The sequence below is a fragment of the Dasypus novemcinctus genome, chromosome 23 (genome assembly GCF_030445035.2).
Source record: "Dasypus novemcinctus isolate mDasNov1 chromosome 23, mDasNov1.1.hap2, whole genome shotgun sequence".
Classification (NCBI taxonomy): Eukaryota; Metazoa; Chordata; class Mammalia; order Cingulata; family Dasypodidae; genus Dasypus; species Dasypus novemcinctus.
The window spans coordinates 40,968,678-40,994,476 of NC_080695.1; the positions used below are offsets into that span (position 1 = coordinate 40,968,678).

A 25,799-nucleotide genomic window follows, 5' to 3' on the forward strand; every position below is an offset into this window, starting at 1 on the left:
TCCCTGGAGACTGTTAGCAGTTTGCGTTATTTAGCTATCATTTTTAATGAGGTAGAAGACTTGAGTTGTTACAGGATAATGCAATAAAGTTTTAAGAGATTGAGAATCCTTTTGGAATTCAAATAATTATCCACATTTAGTCACTCAGTCACTCAACAAATGTTTTTGCAGTACCTGTGATGGCTCAGACATCATCATAGGAGTAAGAAAATACTTGATGATGGTTGAAAGTGATTTCTGCCTTCATAGGAATCACTGTCTTGAGAGGGGAAGGACAGACAAGCTTAGATGATAAGAGCTATAATATAAATATATACTGTTTTTAGAATAAAGAAGTGTAATTTCATTGTCTGGGAGGGTCAAGGAAGGCTTCCCAAGATAGTAACATTGGAGATGAATCTTGAAGGACAAGAAGTTCACCAAGTGTCCAAGGCAGACAGTGGCATCTGTTAAGAGACTAATATCTTTTTTCTTTTTTAATTAAAGCATACTCAAGGTTGGGGCACACTTATAAAGATTTTGTCTTAATTTGTTGGACTCTTCTGACAAATACCACACACTGGGTTGACTTGACAACAGGAATTTATTGGCTCACATTCTGGAAGGTTGAAAGTCCAAAATCTAGGCATCAGCAGGGCCATGCTTTCTCCCCAAAGTCCATAGCATTTTGGTGCTGGCTTGCCCCAATCCTTGGGTTCCGTGGCTCTTGCACTTCTGCCTCCCATCACACATCTAGGTCTCTCTCCTTGTATCTGCTCTTTCAGTTTCCACTTACTTCTGGTTTCTTCCTGTGTAGCCTTCCCTTACAAGGCTTATAGCAATGTGGAGTAAGAGCCACCCTGATTCAGTTGGCATCACCTTAAATAATAATTAACATCTTTCAAAGGTCCTCTTTACAAATAAGTTCACACCCACAGGAATGCAGATTAAGAACATGTCTTCACCACATCTAAGTCTCAAAGGAATTCATTGATTGCAAGAGTGAGATAAATATGAGTTTATAGCAGTCCAGCCATGGAATCAATTCTCATTTTGCCCTGCTTCTCCCATTTCAGTATTAGTTAACATTGGTTGCAAGGAACCTACTTAGATAATGCAAACAAAATGGGTGTCTCATGGAACCCAAGGGCAGAAATGCAGCCTGCCTTATAAAGGATGGATCTAGAAACTGGGAAGTGATCAGGGCTCTCATCTCAACTCCTTTTCCCATACCTGTGTCAAAATCTCTCAGTAGACTGGCTTGCCCTGCTAGTCACATGGTGGAAAGTGGCCCTCACACAGCTCCAAAGTCCTTGGGGCCAACCCAGACTAGCATAGAATGCTATAGTCTAAATTCCAAACTCCTGAAAGTTAAACTATTATCAACTCACTTTGATCCAGTTGCCCAACCCCCACCCAGTCAACCACAGCAAGAAGAACAAGGTCATGTTACATGAGCTGGACTGCCAGGAATTCGCTTGCCTTAGATTGAGGAAGTGGTTAGCTGAATGGGGTGGGGGGGGCGGTCATTAGTTGATTGGCTAGTCACACACTCAATGACCAGTTCCAGAACTTGGGATGATGGTCATGTCAGAAGTGAAGCCCATGATGATGCTCACTCTTCTTAATGGAACCCAGGTGAAAGATGCCAGGGTTCTAATGGCAGCAGACCAGCCAAGGATGTCTGAGAAGCTTCAAGAAGCCAACCTTCTGCTGGAGGACATCCAAAGGGGCTTGAATGATTACTTGGAGAAGAAGAGGCTATTTTTCCCTAGGTATTCAGTGTTCTTTTGTTTGAAGTTGCCCTTTTGACCCACATATAGCTAGAATCACATTTTTCCTACTCAGGGTTGGCTTCTGATCTGTCTTCAGAGTCCCTCCTAGTTTTCCATCCCCAAGAGATGGCTGTCAGGAGTGAGGCGTATATTCACATCATTGTTTAAAGAGAGGTTGAACGGACACCAGTGGGGACCATATATCCACTCTTTGACTAACCACCATAAACACTTCCCCCAACTAAGGGGGTCTGGTAGTCATGACTGTGAGCCTGGCCTTTGAAGTTAGGCAGTCCTCTGTCCAAGCTCTTTCACCTGTTAATCATGAGAACTAAAGCAAATCTATCCAAGCCTCAGGTTCTTCACCATAAAATAGGGATAGAACTACCTCATATATTTGTAGTGCAGATCAAAGTTGAGATAATGCATGGAAAGCATTTAGCACCTAGCCTGTGTGTATGAAATTTCAGCTAATTTTTTTTGCCATCCCATTTTCTACTTTCTGGTAGTTATATTTATAAATGTTTGACTCTTTCCATAAGAGCCAATGTTTTGTTGTGTAAAAGTCAATGTAGATTTAGAGGGTTAGTTCCAAAAAGGAGAGTCCCTATTTCCAATAATCCATTCATTTTTAATTCACCATGAATGGCCACTCCATGTCATTTGGCTCTGATTAGAATGTGGGTATGATTCCGATTTGCCTTTAAAATATATAATTTTAGTGTTTTCTTAACTGGGGACAAAGTGAGCTCCCTGTTCTCTCTATATATGATTTATTTGGGACTCAGAAATGTCCTTGGTATCTATTTAGTCTATCCTTATCCAGATCTTTCCGCAGTGGTTTGGAAGCAAAAAACTTAGGAAGAGATTAAACTCAGCAAACTCCTGAGGTTTGGGCTACTAGGCCTATTCCCACTACTGTTATTCCTAATAATAATATTAATAATAATCAACATTAATATAGCACTTAACATATGCCAGGACACTTCTCTAAGTACTTTACATATATGAATTTATTTAATCCTCACTAAAACCCTCTGACGTTGATACCATTACTTATTGCCCTTATTTTATAAGTGAAGAAATAATAACTTGCCCAAAAACATAGAACTGGTAAATGGCAAAGTTGGAATTCAAGCCCAGGAAGTCTGGATAAAATACCCAGTCATTTAACCTTCCTGGGCCACATTTTCTCCATAAGTTAAACACATACACACATGCACACACACACGCAGATAAGAATATCTCAGTATTTCTTTATGCAAATTTTTAAATAAAATCAAACACTCAGCAAACATTTTGGAAATGTTATTGATAATCATGTTTTAAATTAATTTTATCTTGAAAATAGAGAACTAAATGGTACATTTAATTTAAAATTATAGATATATATTATTACTCTTTCTTTGTTTTGTTTTTTATTGTATTTTTTTAATATACATAGATCACAAAAAATGTTACATTAAAAAAATATAAGAGGTTCTCATACCCATACCCATACCCCACCCTCAACCACCTCCCCACACACACAGGTTTTTTGCAAAGACAGAAATTTCAGTGCAGTGCATTTATACTTCTCACTTTTAGCTCTAACATGTTACACATATCCTCTGTTAGCAGGTAGCATTTTCCAACACCCAACTATTAAGACCATTTGAGCCTTATTTGTTTTCACACATAATGGAGGCAGAGGGCGGATCACCTTGTTGATAATAGAAGTTCACAGAAGAGATCCCAATTGCCATCTTCCTTTGCTTTGAAATAGGTTCTTCTTTCTATCAAATGATGAGCTGCTGGAGATCTTGTCAGAGACAAAAGATCCCCTCCGAGTCCAGCCACACTTGAAGAAGTGCTTTGAAGGAATTGCCAAGCTGGAGTTTACAGAAGACCTAGAAATTGTGGGGATGATCAGCTCGGAAAAAGAAACTGTTCCGTTCAAACAGAAAATCTACCCACTTAAAGCCAAAGTAACTTCCCCCACCCACTTTTGATCCTTCTCCTTAAGAGTGCAAAACAGAGGTGGACAGAGAGCATATTAGTTAAGCCCTGGGACTGGTTCCAGATTCCCTGGATGTGAATCCCAGCTCCACAACTCAAAAACTGGGTGCCTTTGGGACATTACTCAATCTTTCTGAGCCTCAGTTTACCCATCTCTACAATGGGTTTATTTTTTTTTATTTGTTTATTTATTTATTTATTTTAATTACATTATGAAAAATATGAGGTCCCATTCAACCCCACCGCCCCCGCCCCCCACTCCCCCCACAGCAACACTCTCTCCCATCATCATGACACATCCATTGCACCTGATAAGTTCATCTCTGAGCATCACTGCACCCCATAGTCAATGGTCCACATCATAGCCCAGACTCTCTCATGTTCCATCCAGTGGGCCCTGGGGGGATCTATAATGTCCCGTAATTGTCCGTGAAGCACTATCCAGGACAACTCCACGTCCCGAAAATGCCTCCACATCTCATCTCTTCCTCCCGTTCCCCACACCCAGCAGCCACCATGGCTACCGTTCCCACACCCATTCCACATTTTCTCTGTGGACATTGGATTGGTTGTGTCCATTGCACATCTATGTCAAGTGAGGGCTTAGATTCCATATGGGTACTGGATGCACTCCTCCCGCTTCCAGTTGTAGACACTCTAGGCTCCATGTTGTGGTGGTTGACCTTCTTCAACTCCATGTTAGCTGAGTGGAGTAAGTCCAATAAATCAAAGTGTAGGAGCTGAAGTCTGTTGAGGCTCTGGGCCTGGGTGTCATATTATCAGTCCAGAGATTCAAATCCCCTACATATATCTTAAACCCAGCACCGACTACAATTCCAATAAAGTAGCATGCAAGTCTTGTGAAAAGAGATCCCCTCTGAGTCCAATTCCATCAGTGTATAATGCCAGTGACATGCTAAATTTGTGGAAGGTATTTCAGCCAAATTTGATGTGGAGGCAGTAGCAGGAATCAGGTCCAAACAACTTATGCTGTTTATATTTTCATGAACAGAGCCCAGTCAAAAGCTTCCTGGGGCACCTGTTTTTAAAGGACAAGAATAATTTTTTAAAAAAGCATGGACTGAATGAGAGAGATAATGCCATTAAGCTCATGTTCTCATGTGTCCTTATATAATGAATAAAACATAACCTACTTCCAACCCTCCTGAACTACATAGTACCCTTGAGTGGAAATAGGCAAGTCCCCTTTGCCTCACTTCATTGACCATTTTTGCCACCCGCATCTAGGGTCATGGCACCAAACCAGTGAGCTGACAACTGTGGTTTGGGCTACAGTTAGCTGAAATTCTAAAACTGAATTATTTGCTTTACATTTGAGTGACCCACGGAACTTTAAAAAACTCCCGATGTCCAGTTGGTATCCCCTACCAAATAAATCCCAGTGTCTCATTGTGGAGCCCAAGAGCCACGTTTGTTTGTTTGTTTAATCTCTGGATGCTTTCAAAGCACAGCAAAGCTGGGGACCACTGGAATAATGCATGAATTAGAACAGTTCTTTAGAAATGAGTGATTGGTTTTATTAATGGAAATTTAAGTGGTTTTGTTTGCCTCCCAAGAAATTGTCTTTCAGAAAAATGACATGAAAGAAATGCATGTTAAAGATCTATTGCCGCCACAAGGTGTATGCATACTAGAATACAGTAAATAGTTGTAAAGCAAATAAATAGTGAAAGAAGATTAGCCTGAAGGGGTGCTGAATCTTTGACCTCCTTTCAGCCCTGTCCCCCTCAAGAGCTGGGTTCTACTTCCCCACCCCTATTGTCCTTCCCTCCTTGCCTTGGCTAACTGTCACTGTCTGTCTTGCCCCACAGGGCATGGTGGAAAAGTGGCTCCAGCAGGTGGAGCAGGTGATGCTCGCCAGCATGCGGGAAGTTATTAGACTTGGGATTGAAGCATATGCCAAGGTAAACAAGAAACGGGGCACACAGTGCTACAGTAATGGGAACTTTGGGGAGAACGCTGAACAGATCCATTTCATTGGCCCTTTGCCTAAACCCACCCCTCTTCTGCTGGGAGGCATCTGACCCCTCTGTGTCTCTCTTTCCTTTCCCTGTACATCCTGGGGAAATAAACTTATTTCTGGTGAAACATTTGTGGTTAGAAGAAGCTGATAGGGACAGAAGGCTATTAGCCAGGACCCTCTCTGATTGCCACGGACCAGCCCTTTCTGTGGACAGGAATTGATGGCTCAGGTTTCTTTAGAGCCTCTTCCATTTAAGCATTCCCACCTCTAGGTTTTTCACTGGCATTACACGGCTCTGAATGGCATAACTCTTTAAGTTCCCAAAGCTTTCAAGAGAAACATCTACTACCTGAAACCTAAGAGAAAAGAACCTATCTCAATAGCCCTTTTGTCTGACCCTAGCAAGGTTAATGTGTCAACTTTAGGGCCACCTCCTCTACTTTATGTACCTTTTCTTTCTGAGAAGAATATTCAATTTACGCCTTACCACTAAATGATTGCGATTGCACTGTCCCTCCTTCGATAGTGTTTGCATTGTAAATGAAAGGTGAATTCTTTTTCTGATGATAGATTCTAAATCAAAAATTCAATTAAAGAAAGACAGCTACATGTATGAAATTACTTCATGGAATCCATCTGTAACAGGGGTCAGCACACTTTTTCTGTAAAGGGCTAGCTAGCCAATACTCTCAGCTCTGCAAGCCACACACCCTTATCACCGCTATTTAACTTGGCCTTTGGCCAGCAAAAGCAGTCATAGGCAATATGTAAATGAGCAGGGGGAAAATGCAAAGACTTGATAACGACCAGGTGCTTTTCGTCTTCTTCATAAAATTCAGAGAAGGAGGCATAAATCAGTAAGCCCTGTAGCCTCTGAGGGTGGGAGAAGATTTTGTTTTCCTGGTGGGGGCTGTTTTTATGCCTTCACTTTAAATCACACATGGCCAAGATGAACTGATCCTGCGACATGCCCCACCGTGCTCTCCCAGGTCCCGCGTAATCACTGGGTCTTGCAGTGGCCTGGCCAGGTGGTAATCTGTGTCTCTTCCATCTTTTGGACCCAAGAGGTATCCCAAGCCCTGGAAGAAAAGACTCTACTGGTAAGTGAGCCTGTCATGAAGCTTGTAGAGGAACTTCATTTGAATGATGTATAATTAGAGGATCCATGTTTTCTAAATAAAACGGTTTCTCATGGGGACAGTGGGGTGGAGAATCTGGGATTGGGGCTGTCCTGGAACTCTATAGTGGAAGAGCAGTCACAAGCCTTGCTAACCAGAAATCATGGGGACAGTGGGGTGGAGAATCTGGGATTGGGGCTGTACTGGAACTCTATAGTGGAAGAGCAGTCACAAGCCTTGCTAACCAGAAATCATGAGTTGCAGCATTCTAAGTCTTTGATAAGTGATTGACTTTGCCAGTTAACCCCCTTGCCTCCACGGTTCAAGCTGGCAGGATTTCCACCAATGGAAAGGGCCCCTTCCCCCCCCCCCCCCCATCCAACCCTGTACTTCATCCTGGACCCAGAGACCACCTGGTCCTGTTTTCTTCTTCTCCACTTCCACCACGACCCCCTTCTCACTACCCCGTTCCGACACAAACACCCTCCAGCCCTTCCAAGAGTGTGCAAGTGCTTCATCCTCAGACCCATCCTGAGCATGAATCCACACACTTGTATTTCCAGTCAACTCCTGTCATCAATGCCAGTGCTTCAGAGTGCAAGACTTTGGTAGACCTGGGTTCGAATCCTGACACATTCATTTTATTAGCTGTGTGACCATGGTCAAGTACTTAAGCTGAGTTTCAGTCACCTTGTCTATAAAATGCAAGTAATTACAGCACCACATCTTAGTATTGTAGGAGAGCTAAATGAGATGCCAGTAAATTGCTTAGTACTTAGATGCTAGGCTGCAAATCTCATAGGGCAGATACCATGTCTCCTTTGCTCATATTATACCTCCAGGGGTTAATACAGTGTCCAGCACATTGTAGGTGCTCAATAAATATTTATTGAATGAATGAATGGTAACTCCATTTCCACCCTTTCTACTGTGCTATTATTTCCCACGATGATCTCATCAGACCTCCTGTTATTCTCCCTCTTATTGGCTATGGACCAGAATATATTTTTATTTTATACATTAAAATTAGGACAAGATAAATAGATGATGATGATAGATATAGATCAATAGATAAAACAGATGGATTGATAGATGATAGAATGATAGAGCAAGTGTGGTAAAATGCTAAAATTGGTGGATCTTTATCTCTGGGTGGGTTTGGGGGTATTTTGGTTTTCTGTATTGGGTTTATATTATTTTTTTAGAGAATTATTTTGTTTTTTAATTGACAATATTAATTTACATACCATTAAATTCACTTTTTAAAAGAATATAATGCCATGCTTATTTTTTAACAAATCAATTTTATTGATACATATTAATAAGGCATAAATCCATCCAAAGTGTACAATAAATGGTGTTCAGTGTGATCACTTCAGTCATTCTTAGAGCACTTTCATTATTTCAATAATAATAAACAAAAAAACAAACAAAACTCACCTCTCAATCTCTCTATGCTTCCCCTACTGTATATAGCTGCTATTCTTTTTCCTTCTCTCTAGTATTTATATTTATGTTTTATAGAAACAACCTTATATATGCGTTATCACCCATATTTGTGTTTACCTGAGTTTTTACTATCTTACACAGTCCCATGTTAGTTTTTAGCTTTCCTTCTAGTAATATGCACTACCTTAGACTTTCCCTTTCAACCACTGTCATACCCGTATAATAGCTCTGCTAGTTGTCAACACCATGATATGTTTTCACCATTTCTATTCATTTCCAAAGATTTGTAAACAACCTTTTTACCAGTTCTGCACAGATTAACCTTCAGCTTTCCATTCTCTACCCTCCTTCTATTTTCTGGTGACCTATATTCTAATTATTAACTCCACGATTTTTATTATTATTATTAAATATTTTTATTGTCTTTAAAATATATATATATAAATCACACAAAATGTGACATTAAAAAATCCCAAACACCCCACTTCCCACACCCCCCACTCCTCCCACATCAACAACTTCTTTTATTTGTATATTTTAAAATATTACAAAAAATATTTTGTAATATTTTTGTAATGCTCCTGTAAGTTTAAAATTACTTCAAAATAAAATGTTTAAAGAAAAAAAATTAGGACATCGATATTTGACCATGATTCAAATGTGTGCACATTGCATGTTGACAATTTCTAATAGATGTAGTCCACTTTATACTCGGCAGACTGTTCTCGTTTACATCATTTGAAACTTCAAAACTAAAATTTCTAAGTTGTGACTGCATCTCTGTGCCTTAGTTTTCCTACCTGTAAAGCAAGGAGAATGCTTTACAGTATCTATAGACCTGTCGTTTTTTCCCTCATCCAAGATCCAATACAGGAATACACATTGAATTTACTTTTTTTAAAAGATTTATTTTTTATTTATTTCTCTCCACCACCAACCCCCCCCCCAATTCGCTGTGTGTTCTGTGATTCTTCTATCCTTATCCGTGGAACCAGGAATCTGGGTTTTTTGTTGCATCATCTTCTTCTGTCAGCCCTCCGTGTGTGTGGTGCCATTCCTGGGCAGGTTGCACTTTCTTCAGCGCTGGGCGGCTCTCCTTACAGGGTGCACTCCTTCTGCCTGGGGCTCCCCTATGTGGGGGACACCCCTGCGTGGCACGGCACTCCTTGCACGCATCAGCACTGTGCATGGGCCAGCTCCACACGGGTCAAGGAGGCCCGGGGTTTGAGCCGCAGACCTCCCATGTGGTAGGCAGATGCCCTACCCATTGGGCCAAGTCTGCTTCCCTGCATTTACTTTTCATTTCTCTTCTGCCTCCTGTAATCTGAGACAATTTCTCAATCCTTATTGTTGTTGTTAATTCTGGTTTACTTATAATTTGTTTACAGTAAAATCCACTGCTTTTCCATATACATTTATGAGTTTTCACAAACACATACATTCATGTAACCACCATCACAATTGTTTTGAATTAGTTAAATTGTATTTTAAATTTCAGTCAGGGTAGAGGTCAGGCGCCACACGATGGGAAACTGAGGCCTTCGTGTATGAGAAAAAAGATAGTTTGTTACTTGCAGGTCCAAGGGAGAGAGGGGTGCCATGGGGAGGCGGGGCATCAACCGGAAGTACAATTGGCTGGAGGAGGATTGTGGGGGGCGGTGCTCACCCAGCAGGAGGGGAACTCTTAAGCAGAGGAGAGAGACCTGCGGGCTTATGTCTTTATTGTAGCCCAAAGATAGAGTTTCGTAGATTCCTGTGGGAGTCAAGAATTGGTTCGTTTAAAGCAAATGTGTACAAAAGGGTAAAGGTGGGGCGTGGTCTGAAGGCTATGGGGATGGTTAACTGTGGCTTTTGGGTGAGGTGAGGGGGGGTCTGGGTGGTGGCCACAGGTGTGGGTTCTGGGGGAGTTTATGTCCCAGGATTGGGAAGTTGCTTATTAACTCGGCCAAAGGTCAGTGTTGAGGCAAGTGGCTTAGCCAAGTGAGATGGACTCTGAGGCAGTGAAAAAAGTTTTGATAATTAAGGCAACAATCAAGATGAAGAACAGTTCCACACACCCCCAGAAAATTCCCTCCTACCCTTTTTATTTATTTATTTTTTTTTAATTTTTTTAAGATTTATTTTTATTTCTTTAATTCCCCTCCCCTCCCCCTGTTGTCTGTTTTCTGTGTCTTTTTGCTGCGTCTTGTTTCTTGGTCCGCTTCTGTTGTCCTCAGTGGCACGGGAAGTGTGGGCGGCGCCATTCCTGGGCAGGCTGCACTCTCCTTCGCACTGGGCGGCTCTCCCCATGGGTGCACTCCTTGCGCGTGGGGCTCCCCTACGCGAGGGACACCCCTGTGTGGCAGGGCACTCCTTGCGCGCATCAGCACTGCGCATGGGCCAGCTCCACACGGGTCAAGGAGGCCTGGGGCCTGAACCTCGGGCCTCCCATGTGGTAGACGGACGCCCCAACCACTGGGCCAAAGTCCGTTTCCCCCTCCTACCCTTTTTAATCAACTCCTTCCCCCACTCCCAGCCTTTGGTAACTGCCAATCTGTTTCTGCCCCTGAATCTTGCCTTTTCCACAATATCATACAAATGAAAGCATACAGTATGTAACCTTTCAAATCTGGCTTCTTTTCCTTTACCATAATACACGTGAGACTTATCCATGTTGTGGGGATCAGTAGTTTGTTTTCATTGCTGAGTAGTACTCCATTTTATGTTTATCCGTTTACCAGTCAAAGGACATTTGGGTTGTTTCCCATTGTGGATGATCATGAGTAAAGCTGCTATAAATATTCACATAAAAGTTGTTGTGTGAACCTAAATTTTCATTTCTTTTGGGTAAATACCTGGAAGTGGGATTGCTGAGTCACATGGTAAGTGTGTGTTTGCCTTGATGAGAAACTGCCAAACTGGTTTCCAAAGTGGCTGTGCCATTTCAGTTCCTATCAGTAAGGAATGAGAACCCCAGATGCTCCACAAACTTGTCAGCACTTAGTATTATTGGTTTTTTTTTTTTCTATTTTAATAGGTGTATAGTGGTATACTGTTGTGGTTTTAATTTGCATTTCCCTAATAACTAATCAGGTTAAATGTCTTTTCAGGTGCTTATGCTTTTTGAGAAAGTATTCATTTAAATATTTTCCCACTATTTATTGGGTTGTTTGGTTTCTTACTGAGTTTTCAGATTTCTTTATGTATGTTCTGGGTGTAAAATATTTAACAGACATGTATTTTACAAATATATTTTCCCAGTCTATGGCTGGTCTTTTAATTTTCTTAGCATAGTCTTCAAAAAGCAGACATTTTAAGATTTTGATGAAATCCAACTAATCTATTTTTTTTTTCCTCATTCAAAGTCAAAAAGATTTTCTCCTGTTTGTTTTTCTTTATTTGTTTTTGTTTTTTCTTTCTCCTATGTTTTATTGTAGACTACAGTTTTAAGTTTTACATTTAGGTCTATGATCTTGTAATTTTATATGTAATGTAAAGTATAAATTGGGTTCATTTTTTGCTTATGGATATCTAATCATCCCAGCATTATTTGCATTCTGTTTCATTGATCTCTGTGTTTTTTTCCCAATACCACACTGAATTAATTATTGTCACTTTATAGTAATTCTTAAAATCAAGTAAGCCAGTGCTTGCATCCCATTGTTTCTTGAAATACCTGTATTTCCTTAAGTTTTAGGCTACTTGGTTGCCTTGATGGGTTCCATAAAAGTTAAAATTTTGTAGTTTATAGTTGTTAACATGAAAGCAACATCCTTCCCAGTTTTCTGCATCCTAGCAGAAGCCCTCCTTCCCACTGAAGAATAACATGAAATGATTTATGCTTTAAAATGTGAGGAATAGATCAGTGGGGGCAAAATTGGTTGCAGGAAGATGAGTGTAACAAGCTGCTGGAATATCCCAAATGATACAGCGTGGTGGACTGGGGTGGTGACAGTGAGAATGGGGGAAAATTAGCAAATAGGGAGGTAGTAAGGTATTAAGGAATATCTAGAAGTTAATGATGGGAAATGAGGGCTAGGGAGGCTTGAGGGATGAAATCCAGGACCCTGGCATGAGTCACTGGGTGGCTGATGGTGCCATTCCCTGGAATAGTGATTACCAGAGGAGAATCGAATTTAACCAGTTGTCCCCCCTATGTCCATGCCAGGATTTTCTCCAGAAGAGCAATGATCAGATTGCAGAGATTGTCCAGCTGGTACGGGGGAAGCTGAGCAGTGGGGCCCGGCTCACCCTCGGGGCCCTTACGGTTATCGATGTCCATGGTAAGCAGAGAGTCTCCCTATGGCCTGACTGACCAACTCTTACAGCATTTATGCTGCTGTCAAGGAACTGCAGACAGGCTGGCCTCCCTCCATTCTCCGGGGTGGAATGAGGAGAGAAGCCAACCCCGAAGAGGTTCTGTGTATCCCCATCTTATGATCTTACCTCTCATCCCTGACCTTGTTTCCAAGAACTCTGCAAGTAGAATTCTCACTAAGACAGGAATGACTAAAGCTATTTCTGAGATGCACTCACTTGGGGTGAGTTCCTTGGGCTAACATTAGCTAATATTGTTGAATACTCACCCGGTGCCAAGCTTTGTGCTAAGTGCTTGACATACAGTACCTCATCTTTAGATTTATTTCACAGATGAAGAACCCGAGGCTTAGGTAAATAACTGGCTGAGGGCACACAGCTAGTAAGTAGCAGAGGATGTTTTGCGACTTGAACCTACGCCTGTCTGATTCCAAACCCAGGGACTGGAAATGGGCAGTGATGCAGGGAGGGAGTGGGTGAGAGATGATGCCTTCCGGCTCTTCCTGAGAAAAAAAGAAGAGGAAGAACTGGGGTCTTTATGTAAAACAAACCACCCCCACAGCCTCCCTCCATCATCACCAAGGAGACCAGGGCTGGACCAGGCTGGTTGCCTGGGAACAGTGTCTCTCTTGCTCAAACACCCAACTTCCTACTGGCATTTAGCAGCCTCTTATTCCCTCAAGGATGATGCTCGTTACAATCTCATTTTCTTCGGAGAGATTAGCATAAAATTGGAGAGAGAGGGAGAATGTGAGCGTCATCTGGCTACATACACAGCTGTGAGGAATAATGAGTGCAGGTGTGGTTAGTACACAGGCCACCCCAGAGTGGTTAGGCGTCTGCAGTGGCAGCTTGTGTGTACACGCACACGTGTGAGCACGCACATGCACAAGCACACACACTGCATAGCAAAGGCATCTCCAAATCAGTTCCTTTGCTCGCCTTCCTCTTGGGTCTCTTGTGCAGACCCCTAATCCTGCCACCTCTCTGTGGGTTCACTAACCAACCCAGAGGGGCAGTTAAATTCCTTGGGAAGGAAGGAAGGAAGGGCCATTGATGTAATCTTCAAGGACTGTCCTCCGCAGGGTTTTGGCATTTGCTGTAATAAGGAAGCCTGGTCTCACAGAGACTCCCAGAAAGGTCCCTTTGTCAAGTTATGTTTCTGAGATCCAGATTTGGAGCCTATTGTAATAGCTCTGAGATCTCAGTAGCTCTTACTTTGTGATCTAAAACAAAATAATCAATGATCCTCATAAGCCTGTTGTACTAGTGTTGAGCTCTCAGTAGCTCTTACCTTGTGAGGGATCTACAAAAACCAAATGAACAATGATTCTCATAAACCTACGTCCACTCTCCAACTTCAGGGGTCTTGTCACTGTGTGAAAATTTCATTGGGCTTACAATTCTATGAGAAAAAGGTAAAAACTTAGACTAGTTTCTTCCAGCTCAGGCCCCAAGATGCAAAGAATACCTCTAACCATGAAATCCTGGGACCTCTTCCCTTGGGAACTAGACAGGCCAACTTCATTGCATTCTCCTAGATATCTTAGAGGCCTCAAACAGGCCAAAACCACTTTGAGGAGATGATGGTACTTGGGGTTACTGTATATTGCAAAATCCTCTGGGTTAGTTCCTAAGTCTGGGGACCATAGTAGAACAGTAGGATATTTATACATTTTTATGTGCCAGGCACTCATATATACATGCATGCACACACACACACACTTACACATATTCATTTAATCCTTATAAAAACCCTGTTAAGGTTGATACTCTGTTATCCTCATTTTACAGATTATGCAACTGAGGGACAGAGAGGTTGAGGAACTTACCCAAAGCCACATAGCTAGTTAATGGTGGAACGAGAATTTGAACCCAGACAGTTTGAACCCAGAGAGTGTGCACTTTTAATACCTGTCCGGAGAGCATAAAATGCAGCAGCAATTGAGCAGGTATAGCTCAGTGATTGAGCACCTGCTTTGCATATACAAGGTCCTGAGTTCAATCCCCCGTACCTCCTATGAAGAGGAAAAACAAAATGCAGCAATTTCTCTGCCTGGCTCATTGAAAGGAAACAAATACCAGCTTCTAGAAGAGATTGCTGCCTGCACATTGGGTGTGGACAAGGAGGAGAGTTGAGCCTAAAATTGTTTGGAGAGTAAGGGGTGTACTTGGGGATCCCTGTAGACTCTAAGTCTGTGGAAATGAGAGGATTCTAGTGGCTCTGCGGGTATGTCTTTCTGTGCCTGTGTTCCATCAGCTCGCGACGTGGTGGAGAAGTTATCTGAGGACAAGATCTCTGATCTGAATGATTTCCAGTGGATCTCCCAGCTGCGCTACTACTGGGAGAGCCAGGATGTGAAGGTGCAGATGATAACCACAGAAGCCTTGTATGGCTATGAGTACCTGGGCAACTCCCCCCGGCTGGTGATTACGCCCCTCACTGACCGCTGCTACAGGTAAAAAGGGGGTCCCCCAGAACTGAGAGGCAAATAGAGAGGAAGTCCAGAGGGAAAAGAATGTAGAAAGGGAGGTTAGGGGCACCTTGGATTCTTTACCTTTGCCCTGTACAGTTCAGATTCTCAGGTTTTAAGAATTTGATCTTAGTCACCATGGCCTCACAGATGAGGATGGAAAAAGGCCTTCAGACCCTCGACGAGAACCCAATAGGAATCCTAGTGCAAATTACTACGCTTGAATCCACAAGGGCACTGTTGGTGTGTGTCCTTGAAAATGACCTGGTCCTTCCCTAGAAAGCTCTCTAATGGCAGGAATCAAGACGGCGCCTAGAGGTTCCTTGGCCAAGAGAAAGACAAGAAGCCAGGCAGAGGGCCCAGGCCCTTGTCTCTAAGCTCTGCCAGCCAGCCTGGGCTTAGAGGGACTGTGATGAAGAGTTAGAATCAACCAGTGCTTTGCAGCTTTCCGTAGAATTCATAATGTTGGAAAGCTGGCTTTCATGAATTTGCCAATTTCATGAGGTTTAGATTTTCTTTGCTTTTTCATATTTCCTTACAGTGGAATTTTCTTTTTCCTTAGCACTTTAAAAAAATTTTTTATTGTGGATATTTATAGCATAACATTTCCCATTTTAGCCACATTCAAATACACAATTCAGCTGTGTTAATTAGATTTGCTGTTGTGCCTCCATCACTATCACCCATTACCAAAACTTTACATTCACCTCAAACAGAAACTATGTACACATTAAGCATTAATTCCCCATTCCCCATTCCCCATTCCTACCCCAGCCCCCGATATACTGTCTCTGAAATTTGCATATTTTAGTTATTTCATGTAAGTGGGATCATACAATATTCATCCTTTTGTGTCTGGCTTATTTCATTCAACATAATGCTTCAGAACTTCATTCCTTTTCATGGCTGAATAATTATTTTCCATTGTCCTTATAGACCACATTTTCTTTAACCTTTCCTGTGTTGATGGACAATTGGGTTGCTTCCATCTTTTGGATATGGTGAATAATGATACTAGGAATTTTTGTAAATTATAATCATAATACTTGGATATCTTCTCCTTTCAAAATCATCAGTCACACACAAAAATCAGTCATTTGTTTTCTTTTTTCTGTTTTTTGTTCTTCATACATTCATTTATTCCACTCATTATTCAATCACTTTTTCTTGAACTTTCCTCTGCAACTATGCATATCTTCAAGGAACTCTCAGTCTATAGTGGGAGAGAAAGAGCCGTATACACAGATGATTACAAAATAGTATGTAAACTGAAATTATAGAGGCTCATACAAGAAGCTGTAGAACTACAGCTCCCATATCATTTATTTGCTAATATTTGTGTTCTACCTACAAAGTCCCAGGCACTGTATTAGGTCACTGGGGATATGGAACTGAATCAAATATAGTTCCCAAATTCGAGTCATAATGTAGTGGTAGAAATACCATTCCATTAGCATTATGTATCTTTGGAATGAGGAGTTTATGAGGATTTTTCTCATATTTGATTTATTTGCATGTGTGTGTATTCATTTGTTCACTCAATCATTCATTCAACAAATAAATGATAATAGGCGCCACACACATGCCAGGCCCTGAGGTTATGACACTGAGTGAAACAGAATTTTTTACAATAATGATGTATCACTTATGTAATCAAAGGGAAATTTTTAACTATTTGTATGAGCCAAAACAAAACAAACAAAAGCCAATTTCTCTGTTCAATTTCTGGTGTCTTAGCAGTCAGAATACTTGTTTTCTTCCTCTTAGGACACTGATGGGGGCATTGAAGCTAAACCTTGGGGGTGCTCCGGAGGGTCCAGCTGGGACAGGCAAGACGGAGACCACCAAAGATTTGGCCAAAGCTTTGGCCAAGCAGGTAGGGAAATAGGGTGCACCCTCTCTTCCTGCCCCTCTCAGGACCCTTGTCCAGGGAAGTTAGCATGATGTTCTAGATGGTTTAACATGACAAGAAAAGTGGAGCCCTGGCTCCTCCAGTATAACAGGAAGAAAGGAGCTGGGCTCACCATCTGCCCGATGGGTCAGGGTGGTTGAGATGTGATGGACTCCATCTGGAATGGTGCCTGCTTCCTTCTTCTCTCTAGTGTGTGGTCTTCAACTGCTCAGACGGTTTGGATTACAAAGCCATGGGCAAGTTCTTCAAGGGCCTGGCTCAGGCTGGAGCATGGGCCTGCTTTGATGAGTTCAACAGGATTGAGGTAACTCTTCTACTAGGCTACAAAACAGAGGGTTTAGATATACTGGAGCCTTTTCCTGGGCACTCAGTTCCTTAATGACAGGCCCTTGCACACAGTAGGTTTCAATGAATTAAATGAAAACAACCTCGAGGAGACAAAAAAGAATATTTTATACACATCACCCCCACCCCCATCCTATTCATTCATTTACTCATTCAAAATGTATTGAACAGCTACTGTCTGTTACATACACTGCATACCTCCATGATACAAAGATGAAAAAGAATTGGTCTTTCCCTTTAGACTGTTAAAATCTTGTAGAAGGAAATACAAATTAAATGAAACAAATACAATATTATTGAAATCTATGGTAGTGGCACAAAAGAGGCAGCACAGAAAAAGTTGGAGTATTGGATATTGGAGATGGTAGCACAATATTGTATCCTTAAAAGTGGTTAAAATGAGAAATTTTGAGTTGTATGTATGTTACTACAATAAAAAGTTTTTTTTAAAAAGGAGGCAGCACAAAAGTGGGAATGGCCAGTCCTAGGTGGGTGGGAAATGAAGATCAGGAAATTAAACATGCAATATGAATCAGTAAACACTGTTTGAATTCCTTCCCTGTGTTAAACACTATGCTAGGTACTAGAACAAAGACAGATAAAATAATATAGAAACCACTGACATACACACACACATACGTGTACACACAGCAATTTCCCTTTTCTCTACCAAAATTCCAAATCATGCTCTTCATTTTGAATGTGAAGTTCTGGTTCTCAGAGACTGGGTTCTTTCTTTGCTGAGTGAAGGGGACTCTGGCAGAGTTGGGTGGCTGCCAGAAGCAGAAGTTCCTATCAGCCAAACATTCTCATCCTAGGTGGAAGTCCTGTCTGTGGTAGCTCAGCAAATCCTCAGCATTCAACAAGCCATTATCCGGAAGCTTAAGACATTCATCTTTGAAGGGACTGAGCTCTCTCTGAACCCAACCTGTGCTGTCTTCATCACCATGAACCCTGGGTATGCTGGCAGGGCTGAGCTACCAGATAACCTCAAGGTAAACATCCGGAGTGTATAAATGTTGGGCATACTTCATGGTACAGGAACTTGTGAAGGTAACTGGGGATCTCATAGAGGAGCCCATCGATTGGACCAGGAGGTGTTTTTCAGCTGTCAGAAGAAATAATGGAGTGCTGATGGTATTGTGATGGTACTTGGCCTCAGATGGTACTTGGCCTCATAGTTATTTCCCCAAAACAGTAATAACCAGTGGTAAATAGGAAACAGTGAGACTATAACAAGGGTCGCTATTTCAACGTCCTCCAGGGGTCACACAGGTAATATAAGTGAGACTCAGGCTAGGTGAGGTAGGAACTCTGGTGAACGCCCCTTTGAAAGGCAGCAACCACTACTGAGCTCTGGCCTACTGTTGCCGAGGAGAAGGAATTGCTGAATCTTCTCGTTTTTCAAGAGAATCCAGAAATTTGAATTTTTAAAGGTATTTGAGTTTTAGATCCAAGTTCAATACAAAGCAAACAAAATAGACCAAACAAAATAGATCTATTTACAAGAATGTGTCAAAGGTCAGTACAGAGACCCCTGGTAAACCCAGGCTGGACCACATGGAGCTTTCCTTTCACTAAGTAGGTTAAGACTAAGTAATTTTAAGGCAAGCTTTCCAACCAGCAAAAAAGAGAGCAAGAGAGCACATTTTTCTTTAATGCATGGTAATAGGTATATGGCTTAAGCATACCCATTGCTGACATTGGCCCTGCTGCTAGCTGAAAAGGAAAGTTCCTCTGAAGGAGAAGAGGGAGCCAACCAGGTCATCTTCAAAGGAACAGACCGAGATGACCTTAGCATGCTACTCTCATGGATGGGAAATCACCCAAAGGGTACAAGATGGTTAGGTCTCCTTGTGGGAAGAGCTCCTACCATTTCAGCTAGGTGAAAAGACTGACCAGAAAGATACTTGCAGGCCTGCTCCCTTAGTGGTTTTATTCTAATTCATTGCTCCAGCCCATTGCATGGAAGAGACAAGAAATACCCAGCCACACCTACACCTATTGACATGCTAGAAATCCATTCCAATCATTGCTCAGGAATCTTACCCAGACAGACTGCTTGTCCTCCTCTCTGGGAGTGGAAAAGAATCAGGGATACCCATAAAAGTGGCACCTCCCCTCTTGGTCAACATAAGCCAGTGAATGCAGAAGCAAAATGCAGATCCACATTCTTTCTCTCTCCCTTTTTTTTTTCACCACCCATTCATTGTGACTCCACCAGCCTGCACCACTCCCAGCCAACAACCATGTTAAATCTGTACAAGTAATTTTTACGAGACGGTGTGACTTAGAAGAAAGCACCCAGGGGCTGATGTCAGGCCTGAGTTACAGTCCTGCCTCTAACTAACTACATGACTAACTACATGACTTTGACAGGTCATGTCAATTATCTGGGAATACTTCTCTTAAACATAAGATAATAACAGTAACTGATGTTTATTGAGCACTTACTATGTACCACACACTTTTCTAAGCACCTCACTTACATTATTACATTGTTCTCACAATAACTCAGTGAATAAGGTACAGTTGTTAACTCATTTTGAAATGAAAGAACTGTGATCTACAGGGCTTATATAACTTGCCACAGCGAGTAGATGGTGCAACAAGGACTCAAATGAAGATCAGTATGACTGCAGGGCTCTTCTGCTGCATGTTAGTCCTGCATTCCTAAATGACTTCTGCTGTCCATATTGAACCCTATAAACTCCAGTGGTTGAATGATGCCATGACACGTCTTCATTTGGTATAGGAAAATGAGGTATTGTTGGAACCTCAGCACCTAGGACCCTCCACACAGCCACTGAGGAATCAGTGTAACAGTACATACCTGGGCAGGGTCAGTGGGGAAGTTAGTTGAGCAGGAGATCTGTCCAATAAAGGTGAGTGGCCTGAATGGTTATGCTACTTCTCCTCGTCTTTGTAGATGTACCTGTCCCCAGTATTCACTTCAGATATTCAAGTTCACCATGTGTGTTTAGGTTCTGATTGACTGGTTGTTTCTTTGCCAGGCCTTATTCCGGACAGTGGCCATGATGGTGCCAGATTATGCCCTGATTGGAGAAATCTCCCTCTACTCTATGGGATTTCTGGACTCTAGAAGGTATGTGACATTGGGTCTTCACCTTTCCAGTGAGTTCTGAAAGGCCCTTAAAAGGGTAGCTTCCTGCCTGGTAGATCTGAGGAAGGTTGTTCATTGAAAGAAAAGAGAGAAACTTGCTTCTACTCATTGTCTGTTCTGGGGCAGTCCTGGCCTTGGTCCTGACCTCACTCCTGGCTGGCAAATGGACCAAATTCCCCCCAAAAAGGGCCTCCTTTTTCTTTACATACATCACCCATTTCCTACCAACTCCCCACTCAACGCAGGCACACCCCCCACACATATACATTGCTAAATGGCCTAGGCAAGACTTTGAAACATATGACTTATTCCAAACTTGAAGAGAGAAATGGAGTATAATTTGCAATTAGCATCATTATCAACACAACATTTATCGACTCCAGTCAACCAAGTTATCTCTTATTCAAATGTGATCCATTTCTCAAAGACATACACATGCACACACTTATTAGCGTCTTCAAGTGCACGTGAGTATTGACACACAACACACACTTCAGGAGTTTATGAATATTCATTGTAAAGGGGCTTTTATCGACCTAGTCCAAATTTTACATTTGTCCTGGCCACTATCAATTGAATTTTTGTTGCAACAGATGTCTCTGCAAGGTCTTCAGTGCCTTTGTAGCCCAAATATCCATAACATGTCCAAGCGGCTATGGAAAGCTTCAATAGAATGTGTCCCCCTTCTAGCCCAAGAGGCTGCCTCAGATTTAGTGTCAGTTAGGTGAGATTTAATTTATTTTTTAGAGTAGATTTGGATTACTTTGGTTTGCCCATTCAATGCATATCTTTATTCAGTTGACAAACCTTTATCAAGCACCTGCCTTGTGCCAAGCCCTGTGTTGGGTGCTGGTGAACAACAGAGACAGACTCAACTTTTAAAATAAATCAGTTTTGTTAAGAGGATCCCCGGGAAGTGGACTTGGCCCAGTGGTTAGGGCATCCGTCTACCACATGGAAGGTCTGCAGTTCAAACCCCAGGCCCACACACAGTGCTGATATGCGCAAGGAGTGCTGTGCCAACGCAGGGGTGTCCCCGCTTAGGGGAACCCCTCGCACAAGGAGTGCGCCCCGTAAGGAGAGCCGCCCAGTGCAAAGGAAAGTGCAGCCTGCCCAAAAATGGCGCCACACACACAGAGAGCTGACACAACAAGATGACGCAACAAGAAGAAACACAGATTCCCATGCCGCTGACAACAACAGAAGCGGACAAAGAAGAAGACGCAGCAAATATACACAGAGAACAGACAACGCAGCGGGGTGTGTGGTGCGGAGGGGAGAGAAATAAATAAAAAATAAATAAATCTTTAAAAAAAAAAGAAGAAGATCCCCAAAAGGGAAGTGTGGATAGTATAGTAGTTAAGGTAACACGAACCCCCATATATCCCAATTACTTAGCATAACAGAAATTTATTTTTCACTCCCTGGAAACCCAAAACGGGTGTTTGTGAGCAGGAGCAGTTATCCCCCGAGGGATGGTTCATTGACCACAGGTTATATTTTGTGGCTACAGCGTATGAGCATGGAGGATCTCACAGTGGAGGCTTTGATGAGCCAGCCCTGGAAGTGGTATACTTCTCTTTCATTCCCATTTTCATTCTAACCGTTGGCTAGAGCTCAGGAGCATTGGCCACAACTGAATGCTTGGGAGGCTGGGAAACATGAACCCACTCTGTGCCCAGAGAGAAAAAAATGTCAGTGCACCCCAGTTTACATATGTTGTGTGCTGAGTATGTTAAACTTTGAATTGAGTCTCTTAAACTAAAAAAAGCAAAACCTGGGCCTTTGTAAAAAATCATCATGTTACAGATGTAAACAAAGAGTTCCTCCTCAGTGACCTTTAGTCCCACTCTCCAGGGATTAACACTGTTAGTTTGATGTATTCTTCCCAAATTTATGTAAGTCTGTATATGTGTATATATGTATGTATACATGTGCACATACATTCACATGTGCACATAAAAGTAAATACATATATAATTTCATATACAGTACCTTTTTTATAAAAGATTTATTTATTTATTTATTTATTTTTCCCCCTCCCCCCCCACCCCAGTTGTCTGTTCTCTGTGTCTATTTGCTGCATGTTCTTCTTTGTCTGCTTCTGTTGTTGTCAGCAGCACGGGAATCTGTGTTTCTTTTTGTTGTGTCATCTTGCTGTGTCAGCTCTCCACGTGTGCGACGCCATTCCTGGGCAGGCTGAACTTTCTTTTGCGCTGGGCGGCTCTCCTTACGGGGTGCACTCCTGTGCATGGGGTTCCCCTATGCAGAGACACCCCTGCGTGGCACGGCACTCCTTACGCACATCAGCACTGCACGTGGGCCAGCTCCATGCAGGTCAAGGAGGCCCAGGGTTTGAACTGTGGACCTTCCATGTGGTAGACAGACGCCCTAACCACCGGGCCAAGTCCGCTTCCCTATATACGGTACCTTTTATATATGTGTGTATATGTGTGTATTTGGGGTTTTTTTCATTGACATACCATCAAGACTCCCAATGTTGAAAGAAAATTAAAATGCGACCGTAGCTCATTCTGGTAACTCTATTTTTAAAACCCTTCAAATGATCAGACTTCTCCATCTAGTCCATGGCCAAGCATGGGTTCTGAAGGGCCTAGGAACAGGGATGTTGGTCTGCATGCTTGCCTTTGCCTTCCCAGTCTGGCTCAGAAGATTGTGGCTACCTACCGCCTGTGCTCGGAGCAGCTGTCCTCGCAACACCACTATGACTACGGCATGCGTGCTGTCAAGTCTGTGCTCACGGCTGCTGGCAACCTGAAGCTCAAGTACCCAGAGGAGAATGAGAGCGTCTTGCTGCTCCGGGCCTTGTTGGATGTCAACTTGGCCAAGTTCTTGGCTCAAGATGTCCCTCTGTTTCAGGTATGCAGTGGTTTGGGGCCTTGGCCAAAGACTGCAGTTCAATTTCTGAAGATGAAAATTTCCTTTGGTACCCTCTCCACATCCTTTGTGGTGTTCCTCTTCTATCTCTTGATACCCTCTCTACCTCCAGCCAGTGTCCCTGGCATCTAGTAACCTCTCAAGAATTTTAAGAATGATAATGGTGATAGCAAACTTCTCTGTCTAGTTATGGTATTAATTGAAATGATTTCCCTGATAGGATAATATTGGCTGTTGTGTTTGGATAGTTTTTTTAATCAATTTTAATTCATTTCCTTTTATATTTATTTTAATACCTATCTTCCTTACCAGGCTGTAAGTTTCCATACCATCAAGATGGAAGCCATGACTCTCTTGTTCATTCCTAGTACAAGAACTAGAAGATAGTGATAGTATAGATTCATTAAGTATTTATTGACTTTTACAAGTATTTGGATGAGGAGTCATGTTTTATAGATAGGTTGGCAATTTGTAATTTTTGCTGAGTTTTGGTGGAGGAAAAATGGGGTTTGGAATTTTTCCATGATTTCTGCTGTCTTTAGATCTCTTTAGAAAAGTGTTGAAATCATATATCTGATACTTTATCTTCTCTACTTTCTCTTGAACTCTCATTGACAGGGAATTATTTCAGACTTGTTTCCTGGAATTGTTCTTCCAAAGCCAGACTATGATGTTTTTCTGGAAGTACTGAATGAGAACATCAAAAAGATGAAACTCCAGCCAGTACCTTGGTTTATTGGGAAAATTATCCAGGTTAGTTCCTTATACCCATATAGGAATGTACCTGTTTTACTGACTGATAGAGTCAGGAATTAGAAAAGACTTATTATAACAACCTGGAACCAATAGCAATAAGAGGTGCCTGAGTAGAGATGGAAGTTAAAAAAAAATCACTTAGCAGACTTCTCTGCCTTAAGTTTTTGTTGCCAGGAGTTGAAGTTTAAAATCCAATATTTTTCCTGTGATCACCTTCCTTGGGATGATCTTTAACTTGAGAATGAAACAGATACTTGATACTTGGAGGAGGGGGATATTTTAGTTTCCTGGGCTGCTCAAGCAAATGCCAATGCAATGGTTTGGATTAAAGAATGGGAATTTATTAGCTTACAGTTTTGAGGCTAAAAGAAAGTCGAAATCAAGGCATCATCAAGGAGGTGCTTTTTTTCCCAAAGACTGTGGCACACTGAGGCTGGCTGCTGGTGATCTTGGGGTCCTTAGCTTATCATGTGACAAGGCATGTGGCAGCATTTCCTGGTCTCTCCCTTCTTTTCCAGGTTCAGCTTCTTGCTTCCCATGGCTTTCTCTCTCATGTCTGAATTCATTCTGTTTATAAAGGCCTCCAGGAATAGGATTAAGACCCATCCTGATTGGGCTGGTCCACACACACCTTAACTGAAGTAACCTCATCAAAATACCCCACTTACAATCGGTTAACAGCCACAGAAAAGAATTAGATTTAAGGGCGTGTTTTTCTGAGGTACATACAGGTTCAATCACCATGGGGTCATTGGGCTAAATTAGTCAGGATTCTCTCAGTTCCAAGTGACAGAAACCCAGCTTAACTGTCTTCATCAACAAAACGGAATCTACTCACTCACCTGAAGAATCCAGGAACATGTTGTCCACAAGTATAGCAGGAGCCAGGTTTTTAGAGAATGTCACAAGGAATCCGTCTCTCTTCATTTTTGGCTTTGCCTCTCTCTATGTTAAAATTTCATTCTGACACAGGCCCCCAGCTGCTCAGGCTAACATCATCCTGGACTCAAACCCAGAACATAAGAGAGTATGGTGGCTTCAGCAGAAGTCTCAGATGGTTCTAATAAGTCACATGACTCCCTGAACCAGACGCAAGGACAAGACCTAGACCATAGGCCCCGCATCTCCTTTGGAAGTAGAGACTCTACCCAAGTAAAGTGGACTGAACCAATCAAGTAGTGGTTCCCCATGGAAAATCTGGGTGGAGAAGGGAAGTGGACTTGGCTCAGTGGTTAAGGAGTCCACCTACCACATGGGAGGTCCGTGGTTCAAACCCCGGGCCTCCTTGACCCGTATAGAGTTGGCCCATGCGCAGTGCTGATGCGCACAAGGAGTGCCCTGCCATGCAGGGGTGTCCCCCGCATAGGGGAGCCCCACGCGCAAGGAGTGTGCCCCATAAGGAGAGCTGCCCAGCGCGAAAGAAAGTGCAGCCTGCCCAAGAATGGCACTGCACACACGGAGAACTGACACAGCAAGATGACACAACAAAAAGAGACACAGATTCCCGTGCCACTGACAACAACAGAATTGGACAAAGAAGAACACACACCAAAATGGACACAGAGAACAGACAGCTGGGGGGGAGGGGAAGGGGAGAGAAATAAATAAAAATAAATCTTTAAAAAAAATAAATAAATGTAATGGGGGAGCCATTGACTGATTTTTTAAAAAATAGGTAAGAGAAGGGAAAC

General features: G+C 42.3%; 1 protein-coding gene across 3 annotated transcripts in view; it reads left to right on the forward strand.

The window, feature by feature from the left end:
• DNAH3 (dynein axonemal heavy chain 3) overlaps positions 1–25,799 on the forward strand; it is a 192,099-nt gene that overhangs the window by 64,685 nt on the left and 101,615 nt on the right. For all 3 annotated transcript variants that reach the window (XM_058286298.2, XM_071211287.1, XM_058286299.2), the window contains 12 exons: positions 1,618–1,754; positions 3,520–3,721; positions 5,585–5,677; positions 6,726–6,836; positions 12,451–12,565; positions 14,860–15,058; positions 16,841–16,949; positions 17,176–17,289; positions 18,149–18,325; positions 20,345–20,436; positions 23,115–23,334; positions 23,971–24,105. In XM_058286298.2, the coding sequence (XP_058142281.1) occupies positions 1,618–1,754; positions 3,520–3,721; positions 5,585–5,677; positions 6,726–6,836; positions 12,451–12,565; positions 14,860–15,058; positions 16,841–16,949; positions 17,176–17,289; positions 18,149–18,325; positions 20,345–20,436; positions 23,115–23,334; positions 23,971–24,105 (1,704 nt within the window). The remainder of the gene's footprint in view (positions 1–1,617; positions 1,755–3,519; positions 3,722–5,584; positions 5,678–6,725; positions 6,837–12,450; positions 12,566–14,859; positions 15,059–16,840; positions 16,950–17,175; positions 17,290–18,148; positions 18,326–20,344; positions 20,437–23,114; positions 23,335–23,970; positions 24,106–25,799) is intronic.